We start from the raw sequence: 24,669 nt of genomic DNA, 5'->3' as shown, positions 1-24,669 counted from the left end.
TATGTCTATCTCAGAACCTTTTCTCAATTAAAAAAATTATATACAAGGTGTGATCAAAGTTGCTTCCTGAGTTCTTAGGGCAGACTGTGAACAAAGCTCTACTTCAGGGCATACGCTTAAACAGAAATGTCTCCAGGCAGCCTTATGTATCCTTATCCTAAAGCTAAAATGCATGCCTTGAAACCTGTGTCCACCAGAGACACACAGGTGCTCTCACATGTGTTCTTTCATTGGTTCTTTAAATGCTAACATTTGAGACAGCCTTAAAGAATAAAGGTTTCTGATGAAAGTACAATCAAGAGCATAGATCTGCCACTTTATTGTTTTATTTTGTCTTTCTGCATGTGTTTACTATTAAAAGAATTAGACCAAAAAGTTCGCTAACCAAAATACATTAATTTGAAATTTTCGAGTTACTTTAGCAAGAGCCTGATCACCCTGAAGATCTATAATGTCTAAAACATATCTGTTATTTTAAATGTATTTTGAAAGTTTTAAACGGATTTTTTAAAAGCACCCTAGAATTTGGAGGCCATTGTGAAATCTCTCTCTCCCGTGTTCCCTGATAGCCCAGTTCTTTTGACCAAACCAGATTCCACGTGGTAGAAATAACAATTTGAGATTAACAGTCTCAACTTCTCAGAAGACAAGCATGAGTACACTTCTGTTTAAAAAAAAAAAAAAAAAAAAAAAAAAAAAAACATTCTAAACACCATAATCTTGGAAAGAAGGCCTGGGAGAAAGAAGCCTTGGAAAGAAGGTTTGGGAAGTGATTCATATGGTAACAGCTGCACTACTGGGAAAAGTGTGTTGGAATGGTAGTGGAGCAGTAGTATTTAAAAGGCCAGGTGTGGTGTTTCATGCCTGTTAGCGCCACAATGAAAGGCTAAGGGAGATCATGAATTCTAGTAGAGCCTGTGCTTCATAGTAAGACACTATTTAAAAAAAAATAGAGAAAGAAAAAGGGCTCCTTAAAGTATGTGCATTAAGCACATATGTTCCAGGTTATAGACAGAAAGAATTTTGAAAATTTTCCATAAAACTTATATGTGGGTTGTTTGGATTTCTGCCCTTATGAATATCCTTTTTCATTCTGTATGGTTGTATGTGCTTCCTGCTTCTGAGTTGATTTTTGTGTTTGATCTTTAGATCCTACTCAGATGGGAGGCCTGAGCATGCTGCTGTTAGCTGGAGAACATGCTCTTGGAACAGCAGAGGTAAGCCAGGCCCTTAGTCCCTCATTGCCCTTCATGCAGCTCCATCTGTGCTTCAGCACATAGACATCTGCATTCCGGTCACCTTGTTGCTGCCCTTCCACCATTTACAGCTCACTGAGAACTTTACCTGTGTTTCTAATGTGTTAAGGGTGGCAGAAGTGATATACATGAGCCAAAAGGACAGAAACACTGCTCCACTGCAGAGTCTGCAGATGTTTGAACCTAGAAGGAAAAAAATACAGTACAGTCCGTTGTCATTTGTTGTGTCCATGTTATGGGTATGTAGATTGCATCCTAAAATGATTTCATTCTGTTCAACACCATTCTTTGTTTGTATCATGTGCTCATTTAGACTTGCTAATGGGAAGGCGACAGTAAAAATATGAGACAGTCTCTCTCCAGTATCCGAGTAATTCCAAACTCCTCTTTGAACATCTGGAATTCAGCATTGTAAAACTGTTTCATCCTTTAAAATAGAAAAGGAAAAGGACCCAGGGCCATCATGACCTTGTTTCTGTGATCTAGTTATTAGTCTGCTTTTGCTAAACATTTTAGATCTGATTCTGCTCAGCTGTGGCAGTTAACCATACATAATTTGCATTTGTGACATCTTCTATTTTCTAGACCCACTTAATAGAGATCAGTTAAATTAACCTGCAGGTCATGTTATTTTGCTACATTCTGGGTCTTCAGATGGAAAGTTTCCATTCAAACCAACATAGCTGTCTGGAACAAAATAGCAAGAGCGATTAACATTCCCATGAAAAATTAATCCAGTACCAAACCTGTCCCTAATATTAGTATTACTCCTTTGGAAGCATACTGAAAACATTCTAAATTATTTCTCTTTCTTTTTCATATTCTTGCTTTTAGTCTATTCAGTTTTATTACAAGCCTGGTGCTGTTTACTGTTTTAAACTTTAAGTAGACCATATAGATTACAGTTAAAAATCTGTTCAACTCTACAGGCTATTTATACTATGGTGCTGTTGTTATTTATAGTTTATACGTGGCATACAGAGTTGTTGAGTATATATTAAATTTAACAAATTTGTTTTTTATTTTAATGTAGCAAGAGTATTAATTTATGTATAAGTATTTATTATGTGTAAATCTTCCACTAAAAAACATGTGCATGTTACTCTGAGCTTTTGCAGCTCATTATTGAGCATGTTTCCAGCTTCTAACAGCAGCATTGTTGTGCACCATTTCCATCTGTAACACATAGTATGACCTCAGGGCAAAGCACACTCTCTTGAGCATACAGTAGTCTAAATGTTACGCAGGTAGATGTGAACACAGAGTTGACCATTTAGCAGTCTGACTCTTGACCATTGCAAAAGCCAGCATCCCCTCTCCTCACGATTCAGTTGTATTTTTATTCCTAACTTTTAGCATTCTTTTACCACTTCAGAACAAATATAAACAACTGATCGTTGTATGTCTTTTGGGTGCTAGTAAGAAAAAGGAAGTTAATTTTCTCCATTTAAAGTTTTACCACTTAGGCTCTTTTTAGTACGTTCTGCTTCCTTTAAAAGACATAACATTGTCTGACACGTAGCGTAAGCATGGCAGCGATGGACTTTTATGCCCTAATGAATTGGAAGCATTTTAAGAACTCTCCAGATAAAGAAGCAAACAGTGCAGTAGCAGGTACCTGTAGTTACATCCTCAGGAATCCAGCTTTGTGTTCTTGTCCCATCCCCTCATCTCAAGAAGTTTTTATTTTATTTTTTCCTTATCTTCCATCCTATCCAGAGAAGAGAATAAAAATGCCTGCATCCTGTAACTCTTGAGGCTACTGCAAAGATTAATTAAATAAAACCTGTAAGGCATTTTTTATTCCCTGAAAATTCTTGTAAGTATACAGGCTCATCGCCATAAGTTATTCTAGGCATTTCATATTTAATTCAAAAGCTTAAATTGTATCTATTACTCTTGCAGGCTGCAGTGTGCTTTGCCATCACCAGCATGCATGCATCCATCATGTGTACACACACACACACACACACACACACACACACACACACACACACAGTTCCTTGTTCATTGAGACCTTGGAAGACTCTACAATTGTAATTTATTCTTTTCACCATCACTAGGTGATCAAGAAAAGACAACCTAATTTAATTTGTATTAGCTAAGCTAGGTTAGTAGAAGAGGAGCTAGCAGATGGAGGTACACCCCCTTATCCAGTGATGCCATACTGCAGAAAAACTTGGCAGTAGTGAACATGTACCATTGTTTTGTATGTTTAGTCAGATGAAGAGTATTCATGGAATGTCTTTGGTGTGTAAGGCACGTCAGGGAATAGACCATACAGAAATATCTGCCCTTATTGCAGCTGATACCTCTTAAGGCCCAAGTTTTTAAAGAAAGCTAATCCTTCACATGCACTTTTGAATTCATGGAGAATCCTCTTGATTTTCACTTTTCAACTGACAACCTGCAAGTTTATAAAAGAAGAAATGAAGTTCTGATTGAAATTTGAAAATGATATACTTCATTTCTTGAAACAATATTAATCTTTCACCTCCTTCAGAATGTTGATGATTTCTTGAGCTAATCAATATTTCTCTCCCTAGTCCTTAAAATACTTACTGTCACCATTATATGTATTATAGCACATAATTGTTTTTAGCTTTATTGTAAGTTTATGATAAAAGTTTCATCTTACTATTATCTTTTCATTTATAAGTTATTAAATAGACTTTAAGAAACTTCGGATGAGGAATAGAAAGATTCTAACTGAATGCTACAGAGTAGTTAACTATTACAGACAACGTTTGCTCACTCCTGCTTCCTTTCAAAGTGCTGCCCTTAAATGCTTGGGTAAGAATAACACCTCCTTAGCAGTCTTGTGAGTTAAGTTTTGACTGCATTATGAATACACATTAAACCATCAGGGAGGGCCCAGGGCAGAAAGGTTAAGTAACTGCCCATTATAGTCTAGCTGCAGTACCAAAGCTGAGCATGCGCTGCAGCAGGACTAGCCAGTCTGTGTAGCACCCAGAAGACTTGGTGATTCGGTTCCACCTACCTAGCCTCAACTCTGGCCATTTCTCTTATGCCCTGTGTCTCCCACACTAGAGCTAGCAGCAGCCGCAGAACAAGACACTGGGAGATTGCTTCAAGCTAGACATAGGACTAAGCCCTTCACATTGGTTAACTCATTTTGTCTCCCAGGAATCCTGTCGTGTCTGTTCCTTGTTGCATTTCTCCATGGCCATAGAGTGAGGAAATCAATACTAGGATTTAAAACCAGCTGATTTCCACCAAATGAAGAAAGATGCAAAACCTGAGCCAAAGAACAGTTGATAAGAGTTTAAATGATTCTGTCTCCATTTTTAAACATTGAATTCTAACTTTGTTTAAATATTGATTTAGATAAAATTGAAAGTTCTCACTTTTATTTCTGATATCAGTGGAATAGGAAGAATTCTTTTCTTACCCATCAGTGCACCTTGAGTTAATTTGATATGTGCCTGTCTTATACTCGTATGCTTGACTATTCCAGGAGACTTAAGCCCATTAGATTCCATTATCTTGTTTCATCTCCTGGTCCTTATCTGTTGTAGATTTTATCCTCTTTTTGTGGGTTTATAGCTTCTAAATACACTTTGTTGGGACATGTGCTGTGTTTAAATTCTACAGTAGAATGGAAGTAGGTGCCCAGAGAGTTTTTTTTCCCCTTCCTCTTTTTAAGTCTCCCCCTTTGTCACTTTGTAGACAGTACTGCCCATCTTGCCAAGGAGCCCAGCTTCTTCCATCAGTAGTGAGGCTCAAATCCCAGGTAGTCAGGCCCTTTTCCTTAATCTGTGCTGGGAGTCATAGATGTTTAAAAATGGCCAGAAGACAGAGTGGCTTCCCACTTAATCAGATAAAGAAATCGAGGCAGTCCTTTGTCTCAACTTTTACTACAGTTGTCTGTATAAACAGGATGGAGTTTCCTGTGCTCTTTCTTGTATGAGCTTGCTGCACAGACTGTGATAACAGGAAAATGTTATCTGTGGAGTGGAGACAGGATTCTGGTGGCCTGGATACCTTGAATGAAGCTAGGCCTTCCCACCCCCACCACATTTTACCTGATGATACAACAGGTTCGAGGAAGCACAGGACCCTCAGGTCTATTGGTTCTGCTTCCCATGGTAGCCTAGTTCTAGTGCCGTGTACCGGTGTCAGACAGACATTCAGACACACTCCTCTCATCCCATGAAATATGTATACTCCCTGCCCCCATCAAGGCTTCTGCCTCCTCTCATTTCTCTCTCCGCTAACTTACTATAAACATACAGGTGTAGTCTGACCCTTCTGCTGATGCCCTGACATCCTTCCAAACAATTACTGAGGACTGGCAAGTGCTACCTCTAACTTAATTGGGGCCCCACATCTTTGTACTCTTATTTCCCCTACCTGCTAATTGGCCTCCTGCCTCTGGTTCCTCCCAGCCAAGGTTGTCCTGCATGCCTCTGACATAATTATCTAACTGTGTATCTCTCATCATGCTATTCCTCTAACTAAAATCTTTGACTAGCCCTCTATTTCCTCCAGCCTAATTCCCAGACAACAGAATCCCAGTTTTTTGTCAGCCTGATTCATCTCCCTCTACACTTACATGGCATCTTGTTCTTTACCCACACTGGGAAAGTCACCATTTCTCAAAAACACAGCAAAGTGGTACCTCTGTACATCCTCACCTGCCATGACTTTGTCATTCTCACCCTTCCTCTGAGGGAAATTCCTCCTTTCTTTCCAAGCATATCTCAGATGTTACTTTACCTCCCTCCACCCACCCCTTAAAGGATCTTTCTCTGTACTCCCAAGGACCCCTCTACTATGCTTTCACTGTTTATTTCTGCAATGTATCCCTTCACTTGAACTGCAAACAGACTCGGGGGCTGGCACATTCCCTCAGTCATCATTTTCCTCCCAATTTTACACTGGATGCTGGTGGCATTTAAACTTCCTGATGGCATCAGTACCCACAGCTGGTACCTAGTGTTTCTTGAACAAGTGAAAGAGAAATAAATATTTGACCTGGCAAGAGTAAGACTATGTGGTTGATCTACAATGTCCACTTGCTCCTTTGTTGACTGTTCATCACAGTGCCAAAGCACTGGCTTTGTGCTTGGCAAAGTGTGAACAGCCCTTGATACTTAGCTTCCCAAGCCACTTATAGTCATAACTGGCTCAATCATGCTGGACCTGGGACTTCTCACTATCTGATTTGCTCTTGTGGGAAAAAAATGTTACTTATTCTGTCATAATTCTTTATTATGTTCATCATTTCCCTTCCTTCGTTATTGAGAATCCTAGCTAACTCAAAGTGGGTGGCGATTGAGGGTGAGAAGATTTGAATGTGTGCTTTGGCAGAAATCCCTGTAGCTATTTTCTTTTTTGGGCATAGAGCAACACCTAGTGGCTTTATGTATTATTTCAGAGACTTTCTAGGATTGTTGGTTTTTCATTTCTTGTTTAACGATAGCCTATCTCTTTTCTCATCATTAATTTATAAGAATAGACACTGAAGAATAAATGTTGATTCATAAAAATCATTCTCCAGTTAACAAAAATAATTTGAATATTCTATGTAACATTTTACACATTTCATAAGGTCTGGAACTGTAATAGGAGCCTTTTGTAGGAAATCTACCTTCCTTTTCATAAGTATAGAATTTTCTATTTATACAATATATACATTTGGTGTATCATAGGATCTTTTTTGTATTTTGAAATCTTTGGATAAAAATGCCTAACATGTATCACATCCAAGTTTACTTTGTAAGATATTCATCCTTACCTTGATGACATGGAAGCATAGTTACAAATGTAAATTACTACTTTGAATATATACATTCTGATGAAATTTTAATGGGCAATTTACCATACCTTAATTTGTTCTAGATAAACATTTACATCAGCTCTTTAGTTTTCCTAAAAAACGGCATCATTTCCCTCCTTGCTTATTGAGAATTGCATCTAAATCAAAGGGAGAATTTGAGGAAAGCGCTCCCTCTGTCTTCTATGCTGCTGGCATTGTTGGTTTTTACAGCTCTTTTCCCATCCTTTTTTACCTTTACTCTAGGCTTCTGTCATGATACTTCTCTTCTGCTTTGACTAGGGTCAGGTAACAAGTCACTGTGTACATAATTGAGTAGTAGTGTCCACATCCCCAGGCTCTACATTTCGTGCTGCTTCCATTTTACTTTACTGACTACACTAATTCACAAATACTGACATCTTGAGAAAGGATATGGTCCACTAGAATAAAATACAGACTTAGTCAGTTTCTTTGTGCTGTTTTAGCCAGTAGGCAGCCTTTGTTGTAGTTTACTGCCAGGTCACACACAAGAGAATGGAGTCAGTCAGCAGATACTCATTGTGCATCTGCTCTGTGCTACATGATTAGCACAGAAACAATCAAGTATATGAAAAAATGTATTTAAAATGATACTTAAAGTTTAATTTTCTTATTGTTAATATGAACTTTAAGCCACCAGGGCAGTTTGCGTCCTCAAAGAGTCATTACCTCTCCCACCTCATGGAATCTAAAGTAAGAACACATTGATGTTTTGGTAATGACATTGTAGCCAACAATGGGCTGCAAGTATGACTGTATCCCATACAGTCTTACTGCCTAGTGATGTCATAGCTGTATAGTCTCTGTGATGTCACACAGTTCTCAGAACCAGTCCCATGGCCTTAGTTTGTCCACTTATCTTGTTTGTAATCTTTTTGTCCCCCTAAAGCAGATCTCATTAAGTTCTCAGGCTGTCTTGAACTCCTTCTACAGCCCAGGAATGTCTTGAACTTGGTATCTACTGCCTCAGCCTCCCAAGTAGCTAGTAGGATTACACGTCTGTGCCAGGAGACCTGCCTAAATGATAATGTATTTTGCCTTTTAAGATTTCCGTTTCATGTATATTTTTAATAGAATTTTATAAAGACACTTTGTAATATTTATTCAGTTCCTGGCTTGAGTTTTAAATCAAACTTCATTTCCCCAAATATCCAGGAGGTAAATGCATACGGTTTCTTTATTATTCCTAACTTTGGTTAGTCATTCCATCCAAGAAGGAAATTTCCAAACATTTGTGGCTGCTACTTTGAGGGTTTTATCAGCTTTCTTTTTAGTGCACTTGGTGTCTTAGTGGCACATTTAGCACAACATTCTTAATAGTCAAGCTGTGATAAAATGGCAAGTTACTTAAGGATTCTGCAACCTCTCCATAGTACTTGTCACTAGGAAGAGTCTTCAGAACTCTCCAAAGCATCCTAAGTGACCATAAAGTTTTCAAATATGTGTTCCTACTCTACAGCCTGTAACACTGCTAGAAAAACACCCCCCCTCTTCAGCCATCAAGTAGAGAAGTTCAGTGGGAACAACATCTCTGTGTGTGTGTGTGTGTGTGTGTGTGTGTGTGTGTGTGTGTGTGTGTGTGTGTAACTTCTGTTGCCTTTTCCTTTGAAGTGAAAAAAATACCTGTTCTCCCTAGAAAACCTAACTTCATTATTCAAGAATGCAGGAGAAACACACTGATTTAGTACTTACAAGAATACGTCTCAGTTTTCATTAGTTCCTTCAATAATTATTTTAAACAGGGTCTCATATATCCAAGGGTGACCATAAGCTTCAGCTTCCCCCTACCTCCACCTCCTGAGTGCCACAGGCATGTGTTACCGTTCACAATATAATTCAACAAATACTTTTTAGTAGCTACACTGTACCTAGGCAGTTTGGAAAGTAATGCAGTAGTAGGCCCTGGGAGAGGATTCACAGTAAACAAGTGTGTCTTATGATGATAAGAGTTAAATAAAGAGGGATTGAGTACTGAGGGTAAGTGTCACTTACCTGTCTGGTCCTAAATTATTTCATCTATGAAAAAGGGAGAGACTTAGGTAAGAATAATAAAGAAATCTTCCTTCAATGGGATGCTCTACTGAAATGAGAATGTCACCCAATACAAATATTTTTATTTTTCACACAAAATTAAAGAGGAAATTTACATTGGAAAAATCCTGGAAAGAGATAATTTTAACTTTTTTAGTAAGTATTGTTAATAGTGAAAATAACAGAAGACAATAACAGAATGTTAAACGTTTACAAGTATAACTTCTCACAAGAGAATGTTTATGCGAAAACTCTGGAAAAGAAAAATTTGACTTGAGTTTTATTTTCCCAGAATTATTCCATCAGAGCTCCTGTGTGGTTCTGTGTAATCATGTAACAGGAAGTGTTGCGGCAGCATTGTACAGGGAAGTAGGTGTTCTCTGGATCTGTGACAGCCAGCCAGCAGTAAAATGCTAATCTTTGTACACAATCTGAAAGTCCCATGCTGCCGATCTACTATCTCTGTCATTATTTAGCACCTGAATGGTCACTTGCATAGAACTTTGTAAAGTGCATTAGTTAGTCTTTGTTCTGTGACGAAATATCATGAGCCAAAGCACCTTACAGAAAGAGTTTATTTTGGCTGACAGTTCCAGAGGGCTAGCCTCCATAGTGGCAGGAAGTCATGGCATGTGAGCAGAAGCAGGAAGCTACCCGGTAACATCTTTATCTGCACAGGAAACAGAGAGTAAGCAGGCAAGTCCATAACCCTTACTTACCCTCTAGAAGTTTCCATAACCTTCCCAAACTGCACACCAACTGGGAACTGAGTGTCAAATAGATGAGCCTGTCGTGGATGGCTCTGATTCAGGCCCCACTCAGCAATTACTCTCTTGTTAGTGTTGCCTCAGGGTTTAGATTGTGAGTTGGCAGTGCTTTAGGTGGCATTTGTTTGTCCGCTGTTGTCATGATACTCAAGCTGTCTGTCTGTCTTTCAGGCATCCACTGGGCCTTGCAGGCCTGATGTTTCAGAGTCACCTGAGTTGCGTCAGAAGTCACCATTGTTTCAGTTTGCTGAGGTAATATTTGCATCCTATACTTACTTAATTAACCAAGGAGTCATTTATAAAGCGAGCTTAAATTTGGGCTAATGACAGCAAATGGAAGCAGCAAAGAACTCTACTCAGCTCATTTAATTATAAATGGGGACATATAATCAAAGCTTGTAAGAGATATGGGACTCCAGGGGCTTTTTGTTTGATTGGTTTTGAGATAGTCTCCTTATAGCCAGGCTTGTATCAACCTTAAGATTCTACCTTAATTTGCCATCTGCAGGGATTACAGACATTCACTGCTTTGTGCCATTTTAGAGATGTTAATTGAGAAATAGATACATGTTTATAAAGCTTGTTAAGTCATACTAATTATTATTATGATTAAACTAGAATTATTATTAAATCATACAACATTTTGATTGACAGTCCAAAGACCGAATAAACTCAGGACTGTTGCCTATATATTCTTTGTTTGTTTTTTTTTTCTTTTTGCCTGTAGTTGCCTCTTTTCTAACATTGGTTTTTATTAATTTTTTAAAATTCATCTATCTATTTTACATACTGGCCACAGCCTCACCCCCCATTCTCCCCTCCCAGTCCCTCTCCCCCATTACACCCTCTAAGCCCCTCTTCTGTCTCTATCCAGGAAAGGGCAGGTCTCCTATAAGTTTCAACAAATCATGGCATATCAAGTTACAGTAAGACTAAGCATCTCCCCATGTGTTAAAACTGGACGAGGCAACTCAGTATAAGAAGTAGGTTCCCAAAAGCCAGTAAAAAGAGTTGGAGATAGCCCCTGTTGCCACTGTTAGGAGTCCTATGAAAGGATCAAGCTACACAACTGTAACATATATATGCAGAGGGCCTACTTCAGTCCCATGCAGGCTCCCTGGTTGTTGGTTCAGTCTCTGTTACCCGCTTTGAGCCCAGACTAATTGATTGTGTGAGCCTTCCCATGATGTCCTTGATTCCTCTGGCTCCCATACTCCTTTCCCCTCCTCCTCCACAGGATTCCCAAGCTCTGCCTAATGTTTGGCAGTGGGTCTCTGCGTCTGCCTCCATAAGTTGCTGGATGACTCCTCTCTGGTGATAATTGGGTCAGGCATCAATCTGGTCACAGGAGACAGCCATTCTAACTTGATATTGTAGCATGAAGTTTGCCATTGCCAGAGTCTTACATCACAGGACAAAACTATTAGTTCAATGTCAGTGTCAAAAGCAGAGATTGAAACTCCTTCTGAAAATACCTCAGTTAATCCTAGAACTCAATATGAACTCTCATCTCCTCCCTCAACCCCAATCTTTAAACCACCTGTTCTTTCCTTGATCGCTTAAATTTTCTTTAGTTTTCTTGTCCTACTACAGTTTGGTACAGGACAATCATACTTCTTAGATGTCTGTTTGTTTGCATTGGTACCTCCTGCCAGTCCTTTGAGAATATTTACAATACTTGTAGCTGCTTTGCTTATATCACCAGAATGTTATAATATGTATTTGTTCATGGTATATATCTGTCTCTTTCTGTCTTTGACTGTGGACTGGAATGAGTTTGTGTTGATTTGAATATTGATTTCTGCAAGGACTAAATATAATAATGGAGAATTCATGCTGTGGTCCCCTTTCAGCACTTAAGAGATATGTTCATTGAGATTGGGCCTGAATTCAAGCAGATATGCTTAGTGAGTGATCCTTGAAGCCCTAATGATAGAATGAACTCTATAGTTTTATTTATATAAACTTTGTACATATCACAGTGTGTACATTTTGAGGCCTCTATAGCATATCTGAGTTTCCAAAGAGATCTGTGACAGTATTGCTTTTATATGAAAGGTCTTGATTTCTTTAGGGGACCCTGTTTGTGTCACCAACTGAAACACTTTATGTCAGCATTTATGTGTAAGAGTATCCTTTCGTTAGAACTCATTAAATGCTTTTCACAAAAAATAAAGATGGATTTTAATAGTGGTTCTGTTTGGTTTACTATCTGATTTAATTCCTGAAGAAATATATTATGGGTTAGGTTTGCCTTTTATATGAATTGTTCATTTTTTTCTTAACTTTTGTGGATGGCTATTGGGAATGAGAAGTATTATTGGAAGTAAATCCTACTAGCTTCATAATTCCCAAGACCTGAGGTAAATCCTTGCAGCTTTGTGTTTGTAGTTTATCACACTTGCACAGTGTGTTACCTGGGACTGAGAGGTGGTTAAACAAGGAAAGTTACTCAGTTTCAGCCTGGAATGTCTTCATTAAATCTTTTCCTTTTATGATGGTTTGTTTCTGTCTAGCTGGTATTTATTTTTAAATAGCTTATCTAATTCAAAAGATGTGGTACCTTTAAATTCTTCCTAGTGGCTTCAATAGTAAATAGTATTGATGATCAGACAACCTTTATATTAATTTTGTTTCTTCCTTGATATCACCTTTGATTCTGTGCTGTCATATGACCACAATGTTTTCTAACTTTGTGCTTGTAGATTTGGGATCAGGGTACATTAGTTAGTACTTATGGCTTAGTAAGTACTCTGGATGATTGAACACTGTCTACCATGTTCTCTTCAGGGTACTACAAGTGGGCTGAAATGATAATACCCAAAGCTCCTGCTCACTTCCACTCACTTTCATCCTGCTATGTAACTGAACTTTGTCCACTCAGAAGCAAAAATTAATAACAGAATTACTCTTAAAAAAATTCTTGGAAGTATTTTATTCTAGCCCTCAGAGCAGTTTGAGGGTATTGCTGTTACTCAGTGAAAACAAAACAACATATGGTGTTGCAGAATTGTCTATGCACTCTTAGACACTGACGTGTGTATATATTTTGTTTGATGAGAGACTACAGGTGTCACAACAGAAGGAAATGGGGTGGGGGCGGCTCAGCCTGCTGCATAAGCATGAGAACTAAGCATGAGTGAGTACTCCTCAACTGTGGGGAGACATGGACAGGGAAATCCATGGGTTTTCCGACCAGCCAGTCTCCACGAAACGGCGAGTTTCAGGTTCCGTTGTAGACATTTTAAAAAATGTGGAGGAGAGTGATTGAGGAAGACAACCAGCGTCAACCTTTGACCTCTCCATTCATGTGCACATTGCATGTCCACTCACACAGAAAGAAATACTTTTGTATTGAACACTTGTGTCCCTGTCTATGCCAGACAATACATTTTTAGGATTATTTGTTTCATAGTATATTCATATTATCATCAAAGTTCTATAAAATAGACACTATCACCAACGTTAATATACAGGTGGAAAAAATAAGTCTTGGGAAGTTTAACTGAGGTCATATACCTGCTTAGTAGAGATGAGATTAAGACCCGAATACCCAGACTCCACTTCCATGTGCTTATTCCATACTGTTTGAGAGATGCCTCTACACAAAAAGCAGTTTAGAGAGTGTAGGAAAGAGTATGACTGTATCTACTTACAGTTTCAAGCTTTTAATACTGTGTTTTCCCACTTTTTGCGGGGAAGGGGGTTTCAAGCCCATTTTTCTGTTGTAGCCCTGGCTGTTCTGGAACTCACTCTTGTAGAGCAGGCTGGCCTCAAACTTAGAGATCCTCTTGCCTCTGCCTCCTTAGTGCTACGATTAAAGGCATGTACCACCACACCTGGCTTTAGTACTATGTTTTTAAAAATTCATTGAAATAAAGAAATTTATCTGATTCTGTTTAATGCTGCTGCTTGATATATACTGGGTAGTCTTATAAGGTTCATCTTTTGAAGTGAGCCAGACTCTCACTGTTCTTTACAACCATTGTCTTCCTTTATCATTTGGTACTGATCTTTCCAGAGGGATTTTGAATGGCGACTCCTTTCTGAATCCTCATGGAAATACATGGCATGGTCTAGTAGTGTGATGTAGTAAAACATTCTCAAACATTAAACATGTCTTGTTTCCTTTTAGATATCTTCAAGGACATCCCAACCTGATGGTCCTTCAAAACAGTGTCAAGCATCAGCTTTGTTTCAGTTTGCAGAGGTAAAGCCTTCGTTTCTTCTTGCCAGTTAGGTTCAGAAATCATGTTCATCTTAAGAAATGCTAAAAAAAAAAAAAAAAGGAACCCTAATAATTTATGTTGCACTTTAGGCATGCCCTTTCCATTATTAACATAACATTCAGTGTATTTCTCGCCTTTTGTTGCCATTGGCATAATCATAGTCAGCTCAGCTCTAGATTTCATAACCATTTTATAAGCATTCATTAGAGTACATTCACAGCAGGCATTCACTAGTGATTCATTTATTTCATTTTACCTTCTTAATTTACTTTAATCTTAAAAAAAAAAAAAAGCAGCAACAAAACAACTTGCCGTCACCATGAATGCCACAGGATTCCAGTTGTGTTTCCAGTAGTAAAATTAGATGCTGTCATTGATGAATAACTTTCTGAAAGCAAATGCAGTGTTGAGTATTACCTGTTAAATCTTTTCCGTAAATTGCCTGTTAAGTTGTCACTATGTAGCTTTCCACCAGATGTAGCTGCAGCCAGTATTTTATCAGAGTCTAATCCTGGCTCTGCTCAGGTCAGTTTTTGCAGGGTCTCCGGTTTTGTCGGCTTGTCATCCAGATAGCACGCACCAAGCAGTATTTCTTAGTTGGTGTGTTTGCTTTGCCCCAACCCTGTGTTCATCCCTAAAGAGCTCTATGACAAATAGTAAGATGGACACAGATCATGAAAAAAATCCTACCTGCTTTAGGTCCTTGTACTTTTTATTCCAAGAAAACTGCATATCAGAATCTAAGTAATGTCTTATAGAATCGAGAGAAAATGACAGGCAAGACTATTCTGTTTAATATTGATGCATTGAATCACTGATTCATTTGAGTATGGAGTGCTGCATATAAGAAATGTAAAATGATATCCTTTTGGCAAGGGAAAACCTAGCATTTCACTTTGAAAATGAGAAAAAAATTACTTTTGACTCTTACGCTAAGGGGAAAAAAATGCTTCTTGGGACACTTCTGAGACTCAGCACCAGCTGCTCTGCTAATGTCAGGCGACTCTGCTATAGTAGTTACTTTAGTTGCTGATGACTATTATATAAAACTAATAGCAATGCAAAATATTATTTCATGAAGAACAATTTGCTTGACAACTTTGAGCACATTAATATTTCATTATAATTTTCCATTCTGATAAGCAGACTGTTGTTTTCATTGTCTGGGGGGAAATAGTTTTGTTTAATTTTATTTCCTCATTCTTTTCCAGTTATTGATACCCATTTATTGCTGTTAAATATTTTTCAAAAGTTAAAAAGAATGCTGGTGTGTTGAGTGAATTTATTTTTAGTGTTGATATCTAAACCATTCCCATTCAGTTTTTCTGAAGCATTTCATACAAGATATAATTTATTTGCTATATATTCTGCCGGATTAAAGTCTTCACCCTGTAGCATGAATTCAAAGGGTATGGTGGCTCATCTTTGATATACCTGATATTTATATATTAATTACCAATTTAATGTGAAATGTCGGTGTGGAATGTCTTGACCATATGTGTGTGTACCTAACAGCATGACTAAATGGTACTTAAAAGATACCATCATCAGATTCATTAGCAGCCACTGAAGACCTGGGTCAGTGCTGAAGGACCAAATTGATGGTATAAGGGCTACTGTCCTGTGATTCTGAACAATGAGATCAGTGAATCTCCTAAAGGAAGTAATTTGTGCTCAGTGCACTCCCCCATCAAATGACCAGATTTGGTCTGTGCCTTTCAGCTGTACCGCTTTCTCCCCATCCCCTATCGGGACAAAAACGTTACTGGACAGTTATCAGGGAAGCATCCCTGGAGGTCACACTGCTGCATAGCAACATTCGTCCCTAAAGTCTTTTGATTGACACAAAACATCTGTGGGATTTGAGGAAGCTTAGGATTGTTAATTTGAAAATTTAGCAGGAGCTGTTTCAGGGGATTGTAGCAAAAATCATGCATGATGGATAAACCAGCCTGGATAATGTGAACAAACACAACTTCTGCTATACCCAAAAATCTGATTCAGTCTTCCTCGCTCTTCAAGCCCTAGGGGACTTCTTATATTTTGCATAAGATGGTAATATAAGCCATTTTAATTTCTGAACAAATTAAAGTGTGGCACTTGGGGTTATTTAACTGTATGCACTACATCTGCTTTCCATAAGAGAAGTCTGTGCTTATCTAGAGATTCATAACTTGGTTAGTCCTTCTCTTGTGATGGATGAGAACATTAAGTTTCGATCTAGTTTTTAACCATTTGTCCATACTGTCAACCCAATTGTTGGCTGTCTTACATAAGGCTAAACAAGAGTTAACTAAATGAACTAATAAAAGTTTTCTGCTGAAATCTATGATGAACATCTATATTGTAGTAGACATAGAGTAGTCTGTAATCACTGTGATGATATATCCCCCTTGTTTTTATAATTGTTTCACAAAATAACATCATCTTTTATTGTCCTAATTAGTCCATAGCAAAGGTTTTCACACTTTAAAATAAGCTGGTGTCTCCCATAAGGCTTGTTCAAGCACTGGAAGATTCCTAGGCTCTGCTGCTAGGACTTCTGATTGACACAGACTGAGAACTTCTATTGCAGCAAGATTCTTTTTCAGGAATCACACCTTAAGGCTACTGATCTCCAGTTGCTGCTCACTTGCAACATATCATTGATATTGTTAGTGAACTTTCTCATCCCATTGTTCTCATGAAGGAAAAGTAGAAACAGAGGAAGTGCATAAGTGTTTGATTGAAAATTACCATTTATACCCCCATCTATTTTTTTGAGGGGTTCTTGGTCCTATCATTACCTACTTACGAAGAGAGTCAGTGTTTATGTATTTAGGAAACATTTAACTCTGCAAAAGTGTTTAGTTTTGGAATATTTATAAGATAGACACATGAAATATTCCTAGAAAGCATTCCTGCTAATTTCATTTATAAGCTCTTCAGAGGCATTTGGCTATGCGTTCTCTTAGAAATGGGTTATTTATTGTGAAATGTAATTAGTTAAAAAAAAAAACCACACTTATTAAAGACTCTGGCCATTTTCTTAGGTTGAAAGTGTTTTTTTTTTTTTTTTTTTTTTAGCAAGTCCTGGGTTTCTGCATTGAAAGCTAAGGAGGACTCTCCCACTCCCACTTTGTAACCAAGTCTGATCATCTTAAAGCCTGTTGAAATTAACCTTCAGTGAATAGCTCAGTAAAGCACTTCTTTTTTTAATAGGTTCCTTGTGAATGTTTATATTAAAGAAGAAAAATAATATCCCTGCTTTCTAAGATCTAGAAAGAAATACAGTGTAAAGATTGCCTGCCCCCATATCAGTCAGCCTCCTCTTCCATTTTGATACTCATATTTCATCTAGATTCAGCTTAGCCTATGCAGTGTGCTATCACTCTGTGATTCTTAGCTCTGATGTACTCAGTTGGTCAAAATGAGTTCCCTATCTGCATTGTTGTTGTTCAAAGGTAAAGTGCCACATCACTCACTTTAGATCTAGGTCTTGAAGACCGATGGCTGAATATAATGCCATAAGGGAGCTATTGTTTTCTATTATTTAATAGGTCTAAAAGCCATGGACAATGCACACATTCTCTGTCTGATGTGTGGCTGGCTCTTAAATCTAGTGTGTATCTTTGCATTGAAAAATAGCATACTTACTAAAAAGACACAGCTAATCTATATGATTTAGACAAATAGATTTGGACGTTAGGTCTTCCCATAGAAGATATTTACCCTGCCAGTATAAGAATATAGAATCATAATCATACCAAATCTGAGATGTTGTCACAATAAGATAGGAGCAATAGGTACAAATTTAGAGCATTCATTTTCATGATGGGATACTTAATATGTTACTTAATACTGCATTCCATAAAAACACCGTATACTTCACTTAATATTGCATTCCATAAAAACACTGTATACTTCACTACAGCTAACCACAGGGCATACTATGTGGTTTTTGGAGGCATTAATATTTCTTTCAAAGTAAGTGATACCAGCTATTCTCATCCACTTTTTAAATTTATTTGTGCAATAGTTACCATTCATTTTCTTCCACACTAGTGTCTATAATGCATTATAATTACAAAATACTTCACTATCACTTAATTTGACTCTCATCTTTACCACCTATTTCCCTTATATACTTATGTACCTCAAGGAAACACAAACACAAAATGCGGACTTTAACACCCAGAGTGATAATTTTTCTTAGCATATTTTTCTATATCTCAGATACTATTTCACCTACTTACTATTACCTCCTCTTACTAACCTCTATGAATGGATACTGTTTTTTTTGAATTATATATAATAGTCAAAACAACAGAGTTTACAGATTGAGGAAAATAAAATTCACAGCCATAAGCATAGTATACAATACTCTCCACCTACCAGTGTAGCAATTACACACTGATGGGTCAGAAGCAGCATTTAGGCTAGTCATTGGAAAACAGACATTGATGATAGTGTTCTTACTTTAAGGGAAACATGTCCCTTATATTGAAAATTTTTAGCAGGAGTGAATAGTAACAAAATGACAGATTAACAATATTTGACTTATTCTTGAAGTCAAAGCCATCATAACAGATAAGATTACAAAAGAAAATATGTAGCATAAAAAGGGAAGTGGTCTCTAGAAGAAAATGCTAAGAAAAACTAGTATTTATAGGATCACTGTACAAAGAAGCCAGCAGAGATTAGCAAAGAATGGCCTTAGAGGCCAGTCTCCAAGAATCGAAGCCCAGAGAGGAGTTGGCCAACAGCCATGTCAATGTGGTAGAGAAATCTAGACAAAGGCTGAGCCATCTAAATTATCATAGTCCAGTCTTCTCCCAACCTCTGAAAAAATACCCACCCTCCGCACCCTTCTCCAACCCAAAAAATGCTCAAATATTTTAAAAGACGTGCTCATTTCCATGAAAATTTTGTCAGAATTTGGAAACATGAACCTCTCACGCACATGCATTTTTAGAAATCAGGCTTTTTAGCAACCTTGAATATTTTAAATATTGTCTTGTAGCTGTGAATAGCTGCACATCTGAGAGTTTTTTTTTTTTTTAAGGAAGCTGCCCTAATGTGTAAGAAACCACCTCAAGTCCAGTTAATTGGCAGAGGGCAGGGAGTCTCTTGATGTGACCTATACTGCCAGAGGCAACAGATGCAGTAGAGATGAGGTACAGTCAAGTGAGGGAAGCTGTGGAACAAAAAGAACAGCAGAGGGAGCTGATGGAAGAAGTACCGAGATGGGCCTGGGTAGTGTAGCCCAGCCCTGCCCAGCCCAGCATGCTGTCTCTCGGTAGTTCTTACTCATGCAACCAAGTTGGTAGTCTACAAGTTACGAAATTTAATAAATTGTATCCTGAGACATTTCATCTCTAAACAGTTCAGTTTCATTGAGTACCCAGTTTTTGGAATGGCACTAAAAGTTTTTATACTTGTTAGTGATGACGATAAATCATAAGTGTTGATTGTTGTGCCATCTATGGTGATGAACTATTGGCCTCGGAACCCCGCTGGTCCCCAGTATGAAATCTCATCTCTGCAGTATAATTCTGGGCAAGCTTTCTTGTGTTTTAAAGGTTAAATAAATGAGGCTCAGAGTCCTGATTATTTACTTAAATCTACATAGCAGAAAATAATGAAGGCGTGTCTGGCTGGCTCAGAAGCCATGACTCCTACATTATATAACCTTGGTTCAAGGGACTGACATTTACATTGAGTATTTCATTCCTTAAGTTACTAAAAGTCCCTGATAATAGTATGCTTGCTTTTTCTTAGTCTAATGATAGAACAATTAAATTCAACTTGTCTAGAAATAGTTAAATGATAGACATCAGTGAAAACTTGTCTAGTGGAACAACACATTCCAAACTCAAGAAAGAGTGAGATCCTTAAGTTACCTTCAATAGAATAGCATGTGATTGCAGTGGATTTACTAAAACTGTAGCATCTAGGAGGGAAAAAAATCCTCCTAACTTCCTTTTGCTAGACTTTAAAAAAAAAAAAAAAAAAAGCCCAGCATATTAAATGTGTTTCTATGAAGGGCTCTTATTCCATGGGTATTCTAGAGAGAATTCCCTCTACCAGTGAGCACCCATCACACAATTTACCCCTGAGAAACTATGTATAGACTATGAAAGAACTCAGAATCATAGAAATGAAGGATGCTTAGGCCATAGTTACCTGCTCCCATGGTGACTTCTCCAGGGGAAGAATGCTGTGTTCATGTCCTGAGTAGATCTCTTTTTCAACTCTTAATGAGGCTAAAATTTGAAAATGAAGTTTTTATATGAAAATAAGAGTAGTGTTGTTCATTCATAATATTGCTCAGACACTACTTAGCAATATTTGCAAAAAAGTATATAGTCAGTATAATGCCATGTATGCTGATGCAACCCGCATAGTGCAGGCAGATTCTTAACTGTACCCTGAAGGTTTAAAGTCCATGAGTCTTTGAGTGTAGTTTATGCATAGTCTCACAAAGGCAGTCAGTAATTTATATAAAATGCTTACCTTCCTCTAGCTCCTGTCATATTACCTACCACCTAAGAAGTTCTTTCCACAGAGAAGCCAAATATTTCCTTTAAAATTAATTGATTGGTAAATGCAAAATAATTCTATATTTCTTTCTACTCAGCCAATTGATAAGTTAGTTCTTATGTAGAAATCAATATGCATATCATGCTAATGTTAAATTTAGAGTTGGGATTATGAAGGTCATTATATGGCCATCAAAGTGGCACCTATATTTGAGCAGCTCAAAAGCTTCTCAAAATGATCTAGTATCAAACAAACAAACAAACAAAAACAAACAAACAAAAAAAGAAACAAGGCCCGGCGGCGGTGGTGGCGCAAGCCTGTAATCCCAGCACTCGGGAGGCAGAGGCAGGTGGATCTCTGTGAGTTCAAGGCCAGCCTGGGCTACCAAGTGAGTTCCAGGAAAAGGCGCAAAGCTACATAGGGAAACCCTGTCTCGAAAAACAAACAAGCAAACAAAATCTAGTTAAAGCAGTTAGTAGTTGGGAGTAGTGTTAGTCCTACAAACTTAAGAAAATTCTTAAGAGGCTGGAAAGATAGCTCAGAGATTAAGAGCACTGGCTGCTCTTCCATAGGTCCTGAGTTCAATTCCCAGCAACCACATGGTGGCTCACAACTATCTGTAATGAGATCTGGTGCCCTCTTCTGGCATTCAGGTAATGCAGGCAGAACATAGTAAATGAAAAAAAGAAAAGAAAATTCCTAAGTATGTAGGTAGAAAGCTAAGATTCTGGCATTAAGATTAATACTGTTTATGTGAATCATTTTCTTTGTAGATCTCTTCAAGCACTTCACAGTTGGGTGGTGCTGAGCCGGTGAAACGCTGTGGGAATTCTGCACTCTTTCAACTGGCAGAGGCAAGTCATAAGAAGTTAAGGTCTGCAGGCATGGAAATCACAAACTAATGACGATAGTGTTTCTTAAACTGTGTTGTCTCACCCATGACCATAAATACGATGTATCTAGTTTCTAATAGTGAAGACTACCTTTCACCTTACAATAGGGAGTTTTGCTACTAAAAATCATTAAGCACTGAAAAAGGGATATGGCAAAAATTGTTTCACAGGTAATATTTTTAATAAGATCAGTTTTGTCTCTCTTGGGTTAGTAAGTTTAAGATTAGTAAGTAGGATTAAGTCCAGCCTGAGTTCCAAAAATAGCTTGTTACTTTTTCTTTCTTTGATTTTCTTAAACTACTTCTAAATCTCTACAATGCACCACTTTTAGTCACAGTGATTTGTGTGTGTGCATGAAACATTCAGATGACATATTCTAATATCTGGCTTTAGAGTATCACTCACACATTTGACGTGACATGCTACTCTACTGGCAAAGGAAAAAATATGCAGAAGTTGCCATAAATTGTAGCATTTCTATCACGCTGCAAACCACTCTGCCTAAAGGGAACATGTGGGAGGATTTCATCAACACCAGTATCCTCTCAATTGGATGATGAAGGGATGATGAAAAACTCTGATACTAAACGTTTTCTTCTCTCTCTTTCCTTCCTGAGCTCCCTCTGAGTTCTTTTGTGAGTGGCATGGTTCTTTTATAAATTCTTGTTCATTTATTGAGCTTAATGAGATCATCTGTCGTTTATATCATGAAAATCTGAGAGTTTAAAATCGTTAAGTTGGTACCTTTAAATTGGGCTTTTAAAAAAGCCAAGCCAGGTACAAATTAGGAATACAAGGCCCTGAAACAGTATCAGATACAAAGACTAGAACAAACTAACCGATTGTATCGGATACCAAGCTTGACATGGTTCTTATGTAAAACAAACCCAGACCCAAAGAGAGGCCTGGAAGAAACACTGAGGAAAACTCGGAAGACAGCAGGGACTGGTTGTTGAGAGGGAGTTAGTAAAGGTCCCCTTCAAATGTAGCCAAGAAAGAGCGCCTCTGGAGGTAACCTTACAAATGGATCTCAATAAGCAGAGAGATAGACTCTCTGGAGTTTCTAGGCTCTAGACTGTCAAAACAACTTATTTGAAGTGGCCTCTTTTTTTTTTTTTTTTTTTTTTAATAATATGAATGTATAGGCTGTCTGCTTTTTCCAATTATATAATTTCTCTCTGTGTACACACATGTATAAATATAAAACAAACTAAATTCCTATATAGCATTTATCTCTATTAATCCATTTTTGATGGTAACATGAACCTCTGAGATGCTTCACTGTGCAGTGTTGCTTAAGAGAGGAATCTACTTTGTCATTTTCTCTGTCATGAGAAGGATTTTTTATTAAGTCAAAGCTCATTAGAAAAAAGTATTCTTCTAACTTGTAGGGATGCATCCCAAATATGAAACAGATGCTATGGCTTAACAGATGTTTGGATGCTGGTGTCATAATTTAAAGGAGTAAAATTACCAAAATATGCCTATTTCAGTTACAGAAAATCAATTTAGCAACCTTTGAGTAAAACATATGTGCTTCTGATGAAACTGGGTTGCTGAGAAATCATTTGCCAAGATCTTTGTTATTATTTGTGCCACATGAATCTGATGCCACAACATGAAGTGTGTTTTAGAAGAATATTCCAGTTGCTAAGTAAGCATCAAATGAACAGTAGATGAGCCGGCATGGCCAGTGATTGATGCTTTCTTTAACTTTGACCCATTTGTAATTCATAGTCTTTCTCTCTTCAACAAATAATGTATCATCATGTCTGGTACCTCTGAAAAGTAAATCTAGAGACAGATTTAAACTTAACATTCCAAAGGGAAAACTGTCAAGAAAGTAGTTTGGACTTAGCTGGACCTTTCTCCTTCAACTGCCTCCTAACCCTTGACAGGCCTCTCTCATCACCACCTGTCCTCCCAAATCGTCCTGGCGAGTGGTGTGTGCAACACTGGGTCTTTTTTCTCTCCTGAAGACAGAAGTCTTCTCCATTCTTTACCCCACGGTGTCAGGAAAAGTGAAGTCAGCTCTACTGTTAAAGATTAAGGAAGAAACATGCAAGCAGTGTATTCTTATGGCATGGTGAGAAACAAGAAACGCTTTAGGTGTAAATGTTTTGTGACATGCTTTGCTTATCTGACCAAGCACAAACCAAACAAGGGAGCTGGCAGCAGGGAGACGTGGAGTGGCTTTCACTGTTCTTAGTTTTGACATTGGAACCCAAGGGTAAAGTAAATAAATAGAAAGTAGATTAGTTGATGGAGCAGGAGGCCACTTGGCAGACCTGGAGCAGTCACATCAGAGAAAGTATGATGGAGCTGCCTTTGCTCAAGATGCTCTCAGGTATTGCAAGAGGCAAGCGTGACATTCACCTGGATTGTACCCATATTTTGTCTTGATCAAAATACTTAGCACTGTGGATTTAAACAAACAACAAAACCTGAGTCATGCCTTCCCTGATCCCTATAAGATCTACTCCAGCCCCAAGGCCATATCCCTTCTGATCACTGACGTGCCTATCTGTTCAGTATTTTAAATATCACCCTGCCTGGGCAATTTCTTAAGAAAGTCCTTGAGACATCAGCAACAACCAAGTAAAAGATATTAGTTATTCTGACACTGCAGCAGAACACTTGAGAGAAGCAATTTAGAAGAAGCAGGTATGGGAGATATCAGCCTGTCTTGTTACTGGAAGAGAGGAAAGGCTAGGTTATAACCTCAGGGCCCAGCCTCCAACCTACTACCTCCAGCCAGACCCTACCTCCTGAGCATTCTGTAACCCGAGACAGTCCACGTGCAGACCAGAATGGGCAGTTCCGCCTCTCCCACTACCTCAAAACTAAGGTTTTAGTCCTAGTGAAGGGCCAGAAACGAGGCTCAGCTAAGCACGGCCCCTTCTGTAGATGCATTCCTTGGGCCGGAATGGAAAGAGAAATGAGTGAGCAAATCTCCCAAAGTTAAAGTTACTACTTACAAGAAATACCATCTTGGACCTGGGTAGACGTCCCTGCCACCAAGCTTAATAACCTGAAATCAGTCCCCAAACACACATAATGGAAAAAGAGTTCCTACTCCTACAAGTTGTACACACAGAGACACAGTAATAATTAATGTAAAAAAAGATTCTAAGACAGAATTTTATGTGT

At 38.1% G+C, this 24,669-nt stretch overlaps 1 protein-coding gene across 6 annotated transcripts in view; it reads left to right on the top strand.

Moving 5' to 3' along the window:
• Bbx (BBX high mobility group box domain containing) overlaps window positions 1-24,669 on the top strand; it is a 241,937-nt gene that overhangs the window by 167,889 nt on the left and 49,379 nt on the right. For all 6 annotated transcript variants that reach the window (XM_036203549.1, XM_036203550.1, XM_036203545.1 and 3 more), the window contains 4 exons: window positions 1,150-1,217; window positions 10,047-10,127; window positions 14,011-14,085; window positions 21,400-21,480. In XM_036203549.1, the coding sequence (XP_036059442.1) occupies window positions 1,150-1,217; window positions 10,047-10,127; window positions 14,011-14,085; window positions 21,400-21,480 (305 nt within the window). The remainder of the gene's footprint in view (window positions 1-1,149; window positions 1,218-10,046; window positions 10,128-14,010; window positions 14,086-21,399; window positions 21,481-24,669) is intronic.

The sequence above is a fragment of the Onychomys torridus genome, chromosome 12 (genome assembly GCF_903995425.1).
Source record: "Onychomys torridus chromosome 12, mOncTor1.1, whole genome shotgun sequence".
NCBI lineage: Eukaryota > Metazoa > Chordata > Mammalia > Rodentia > Cricetidae > Onychomys > Onychomys torridus.
Note: the sequence above shows the minus strand (reverse complement) of the source record. Positions and strands in the feature narration are given on the sequence as shown.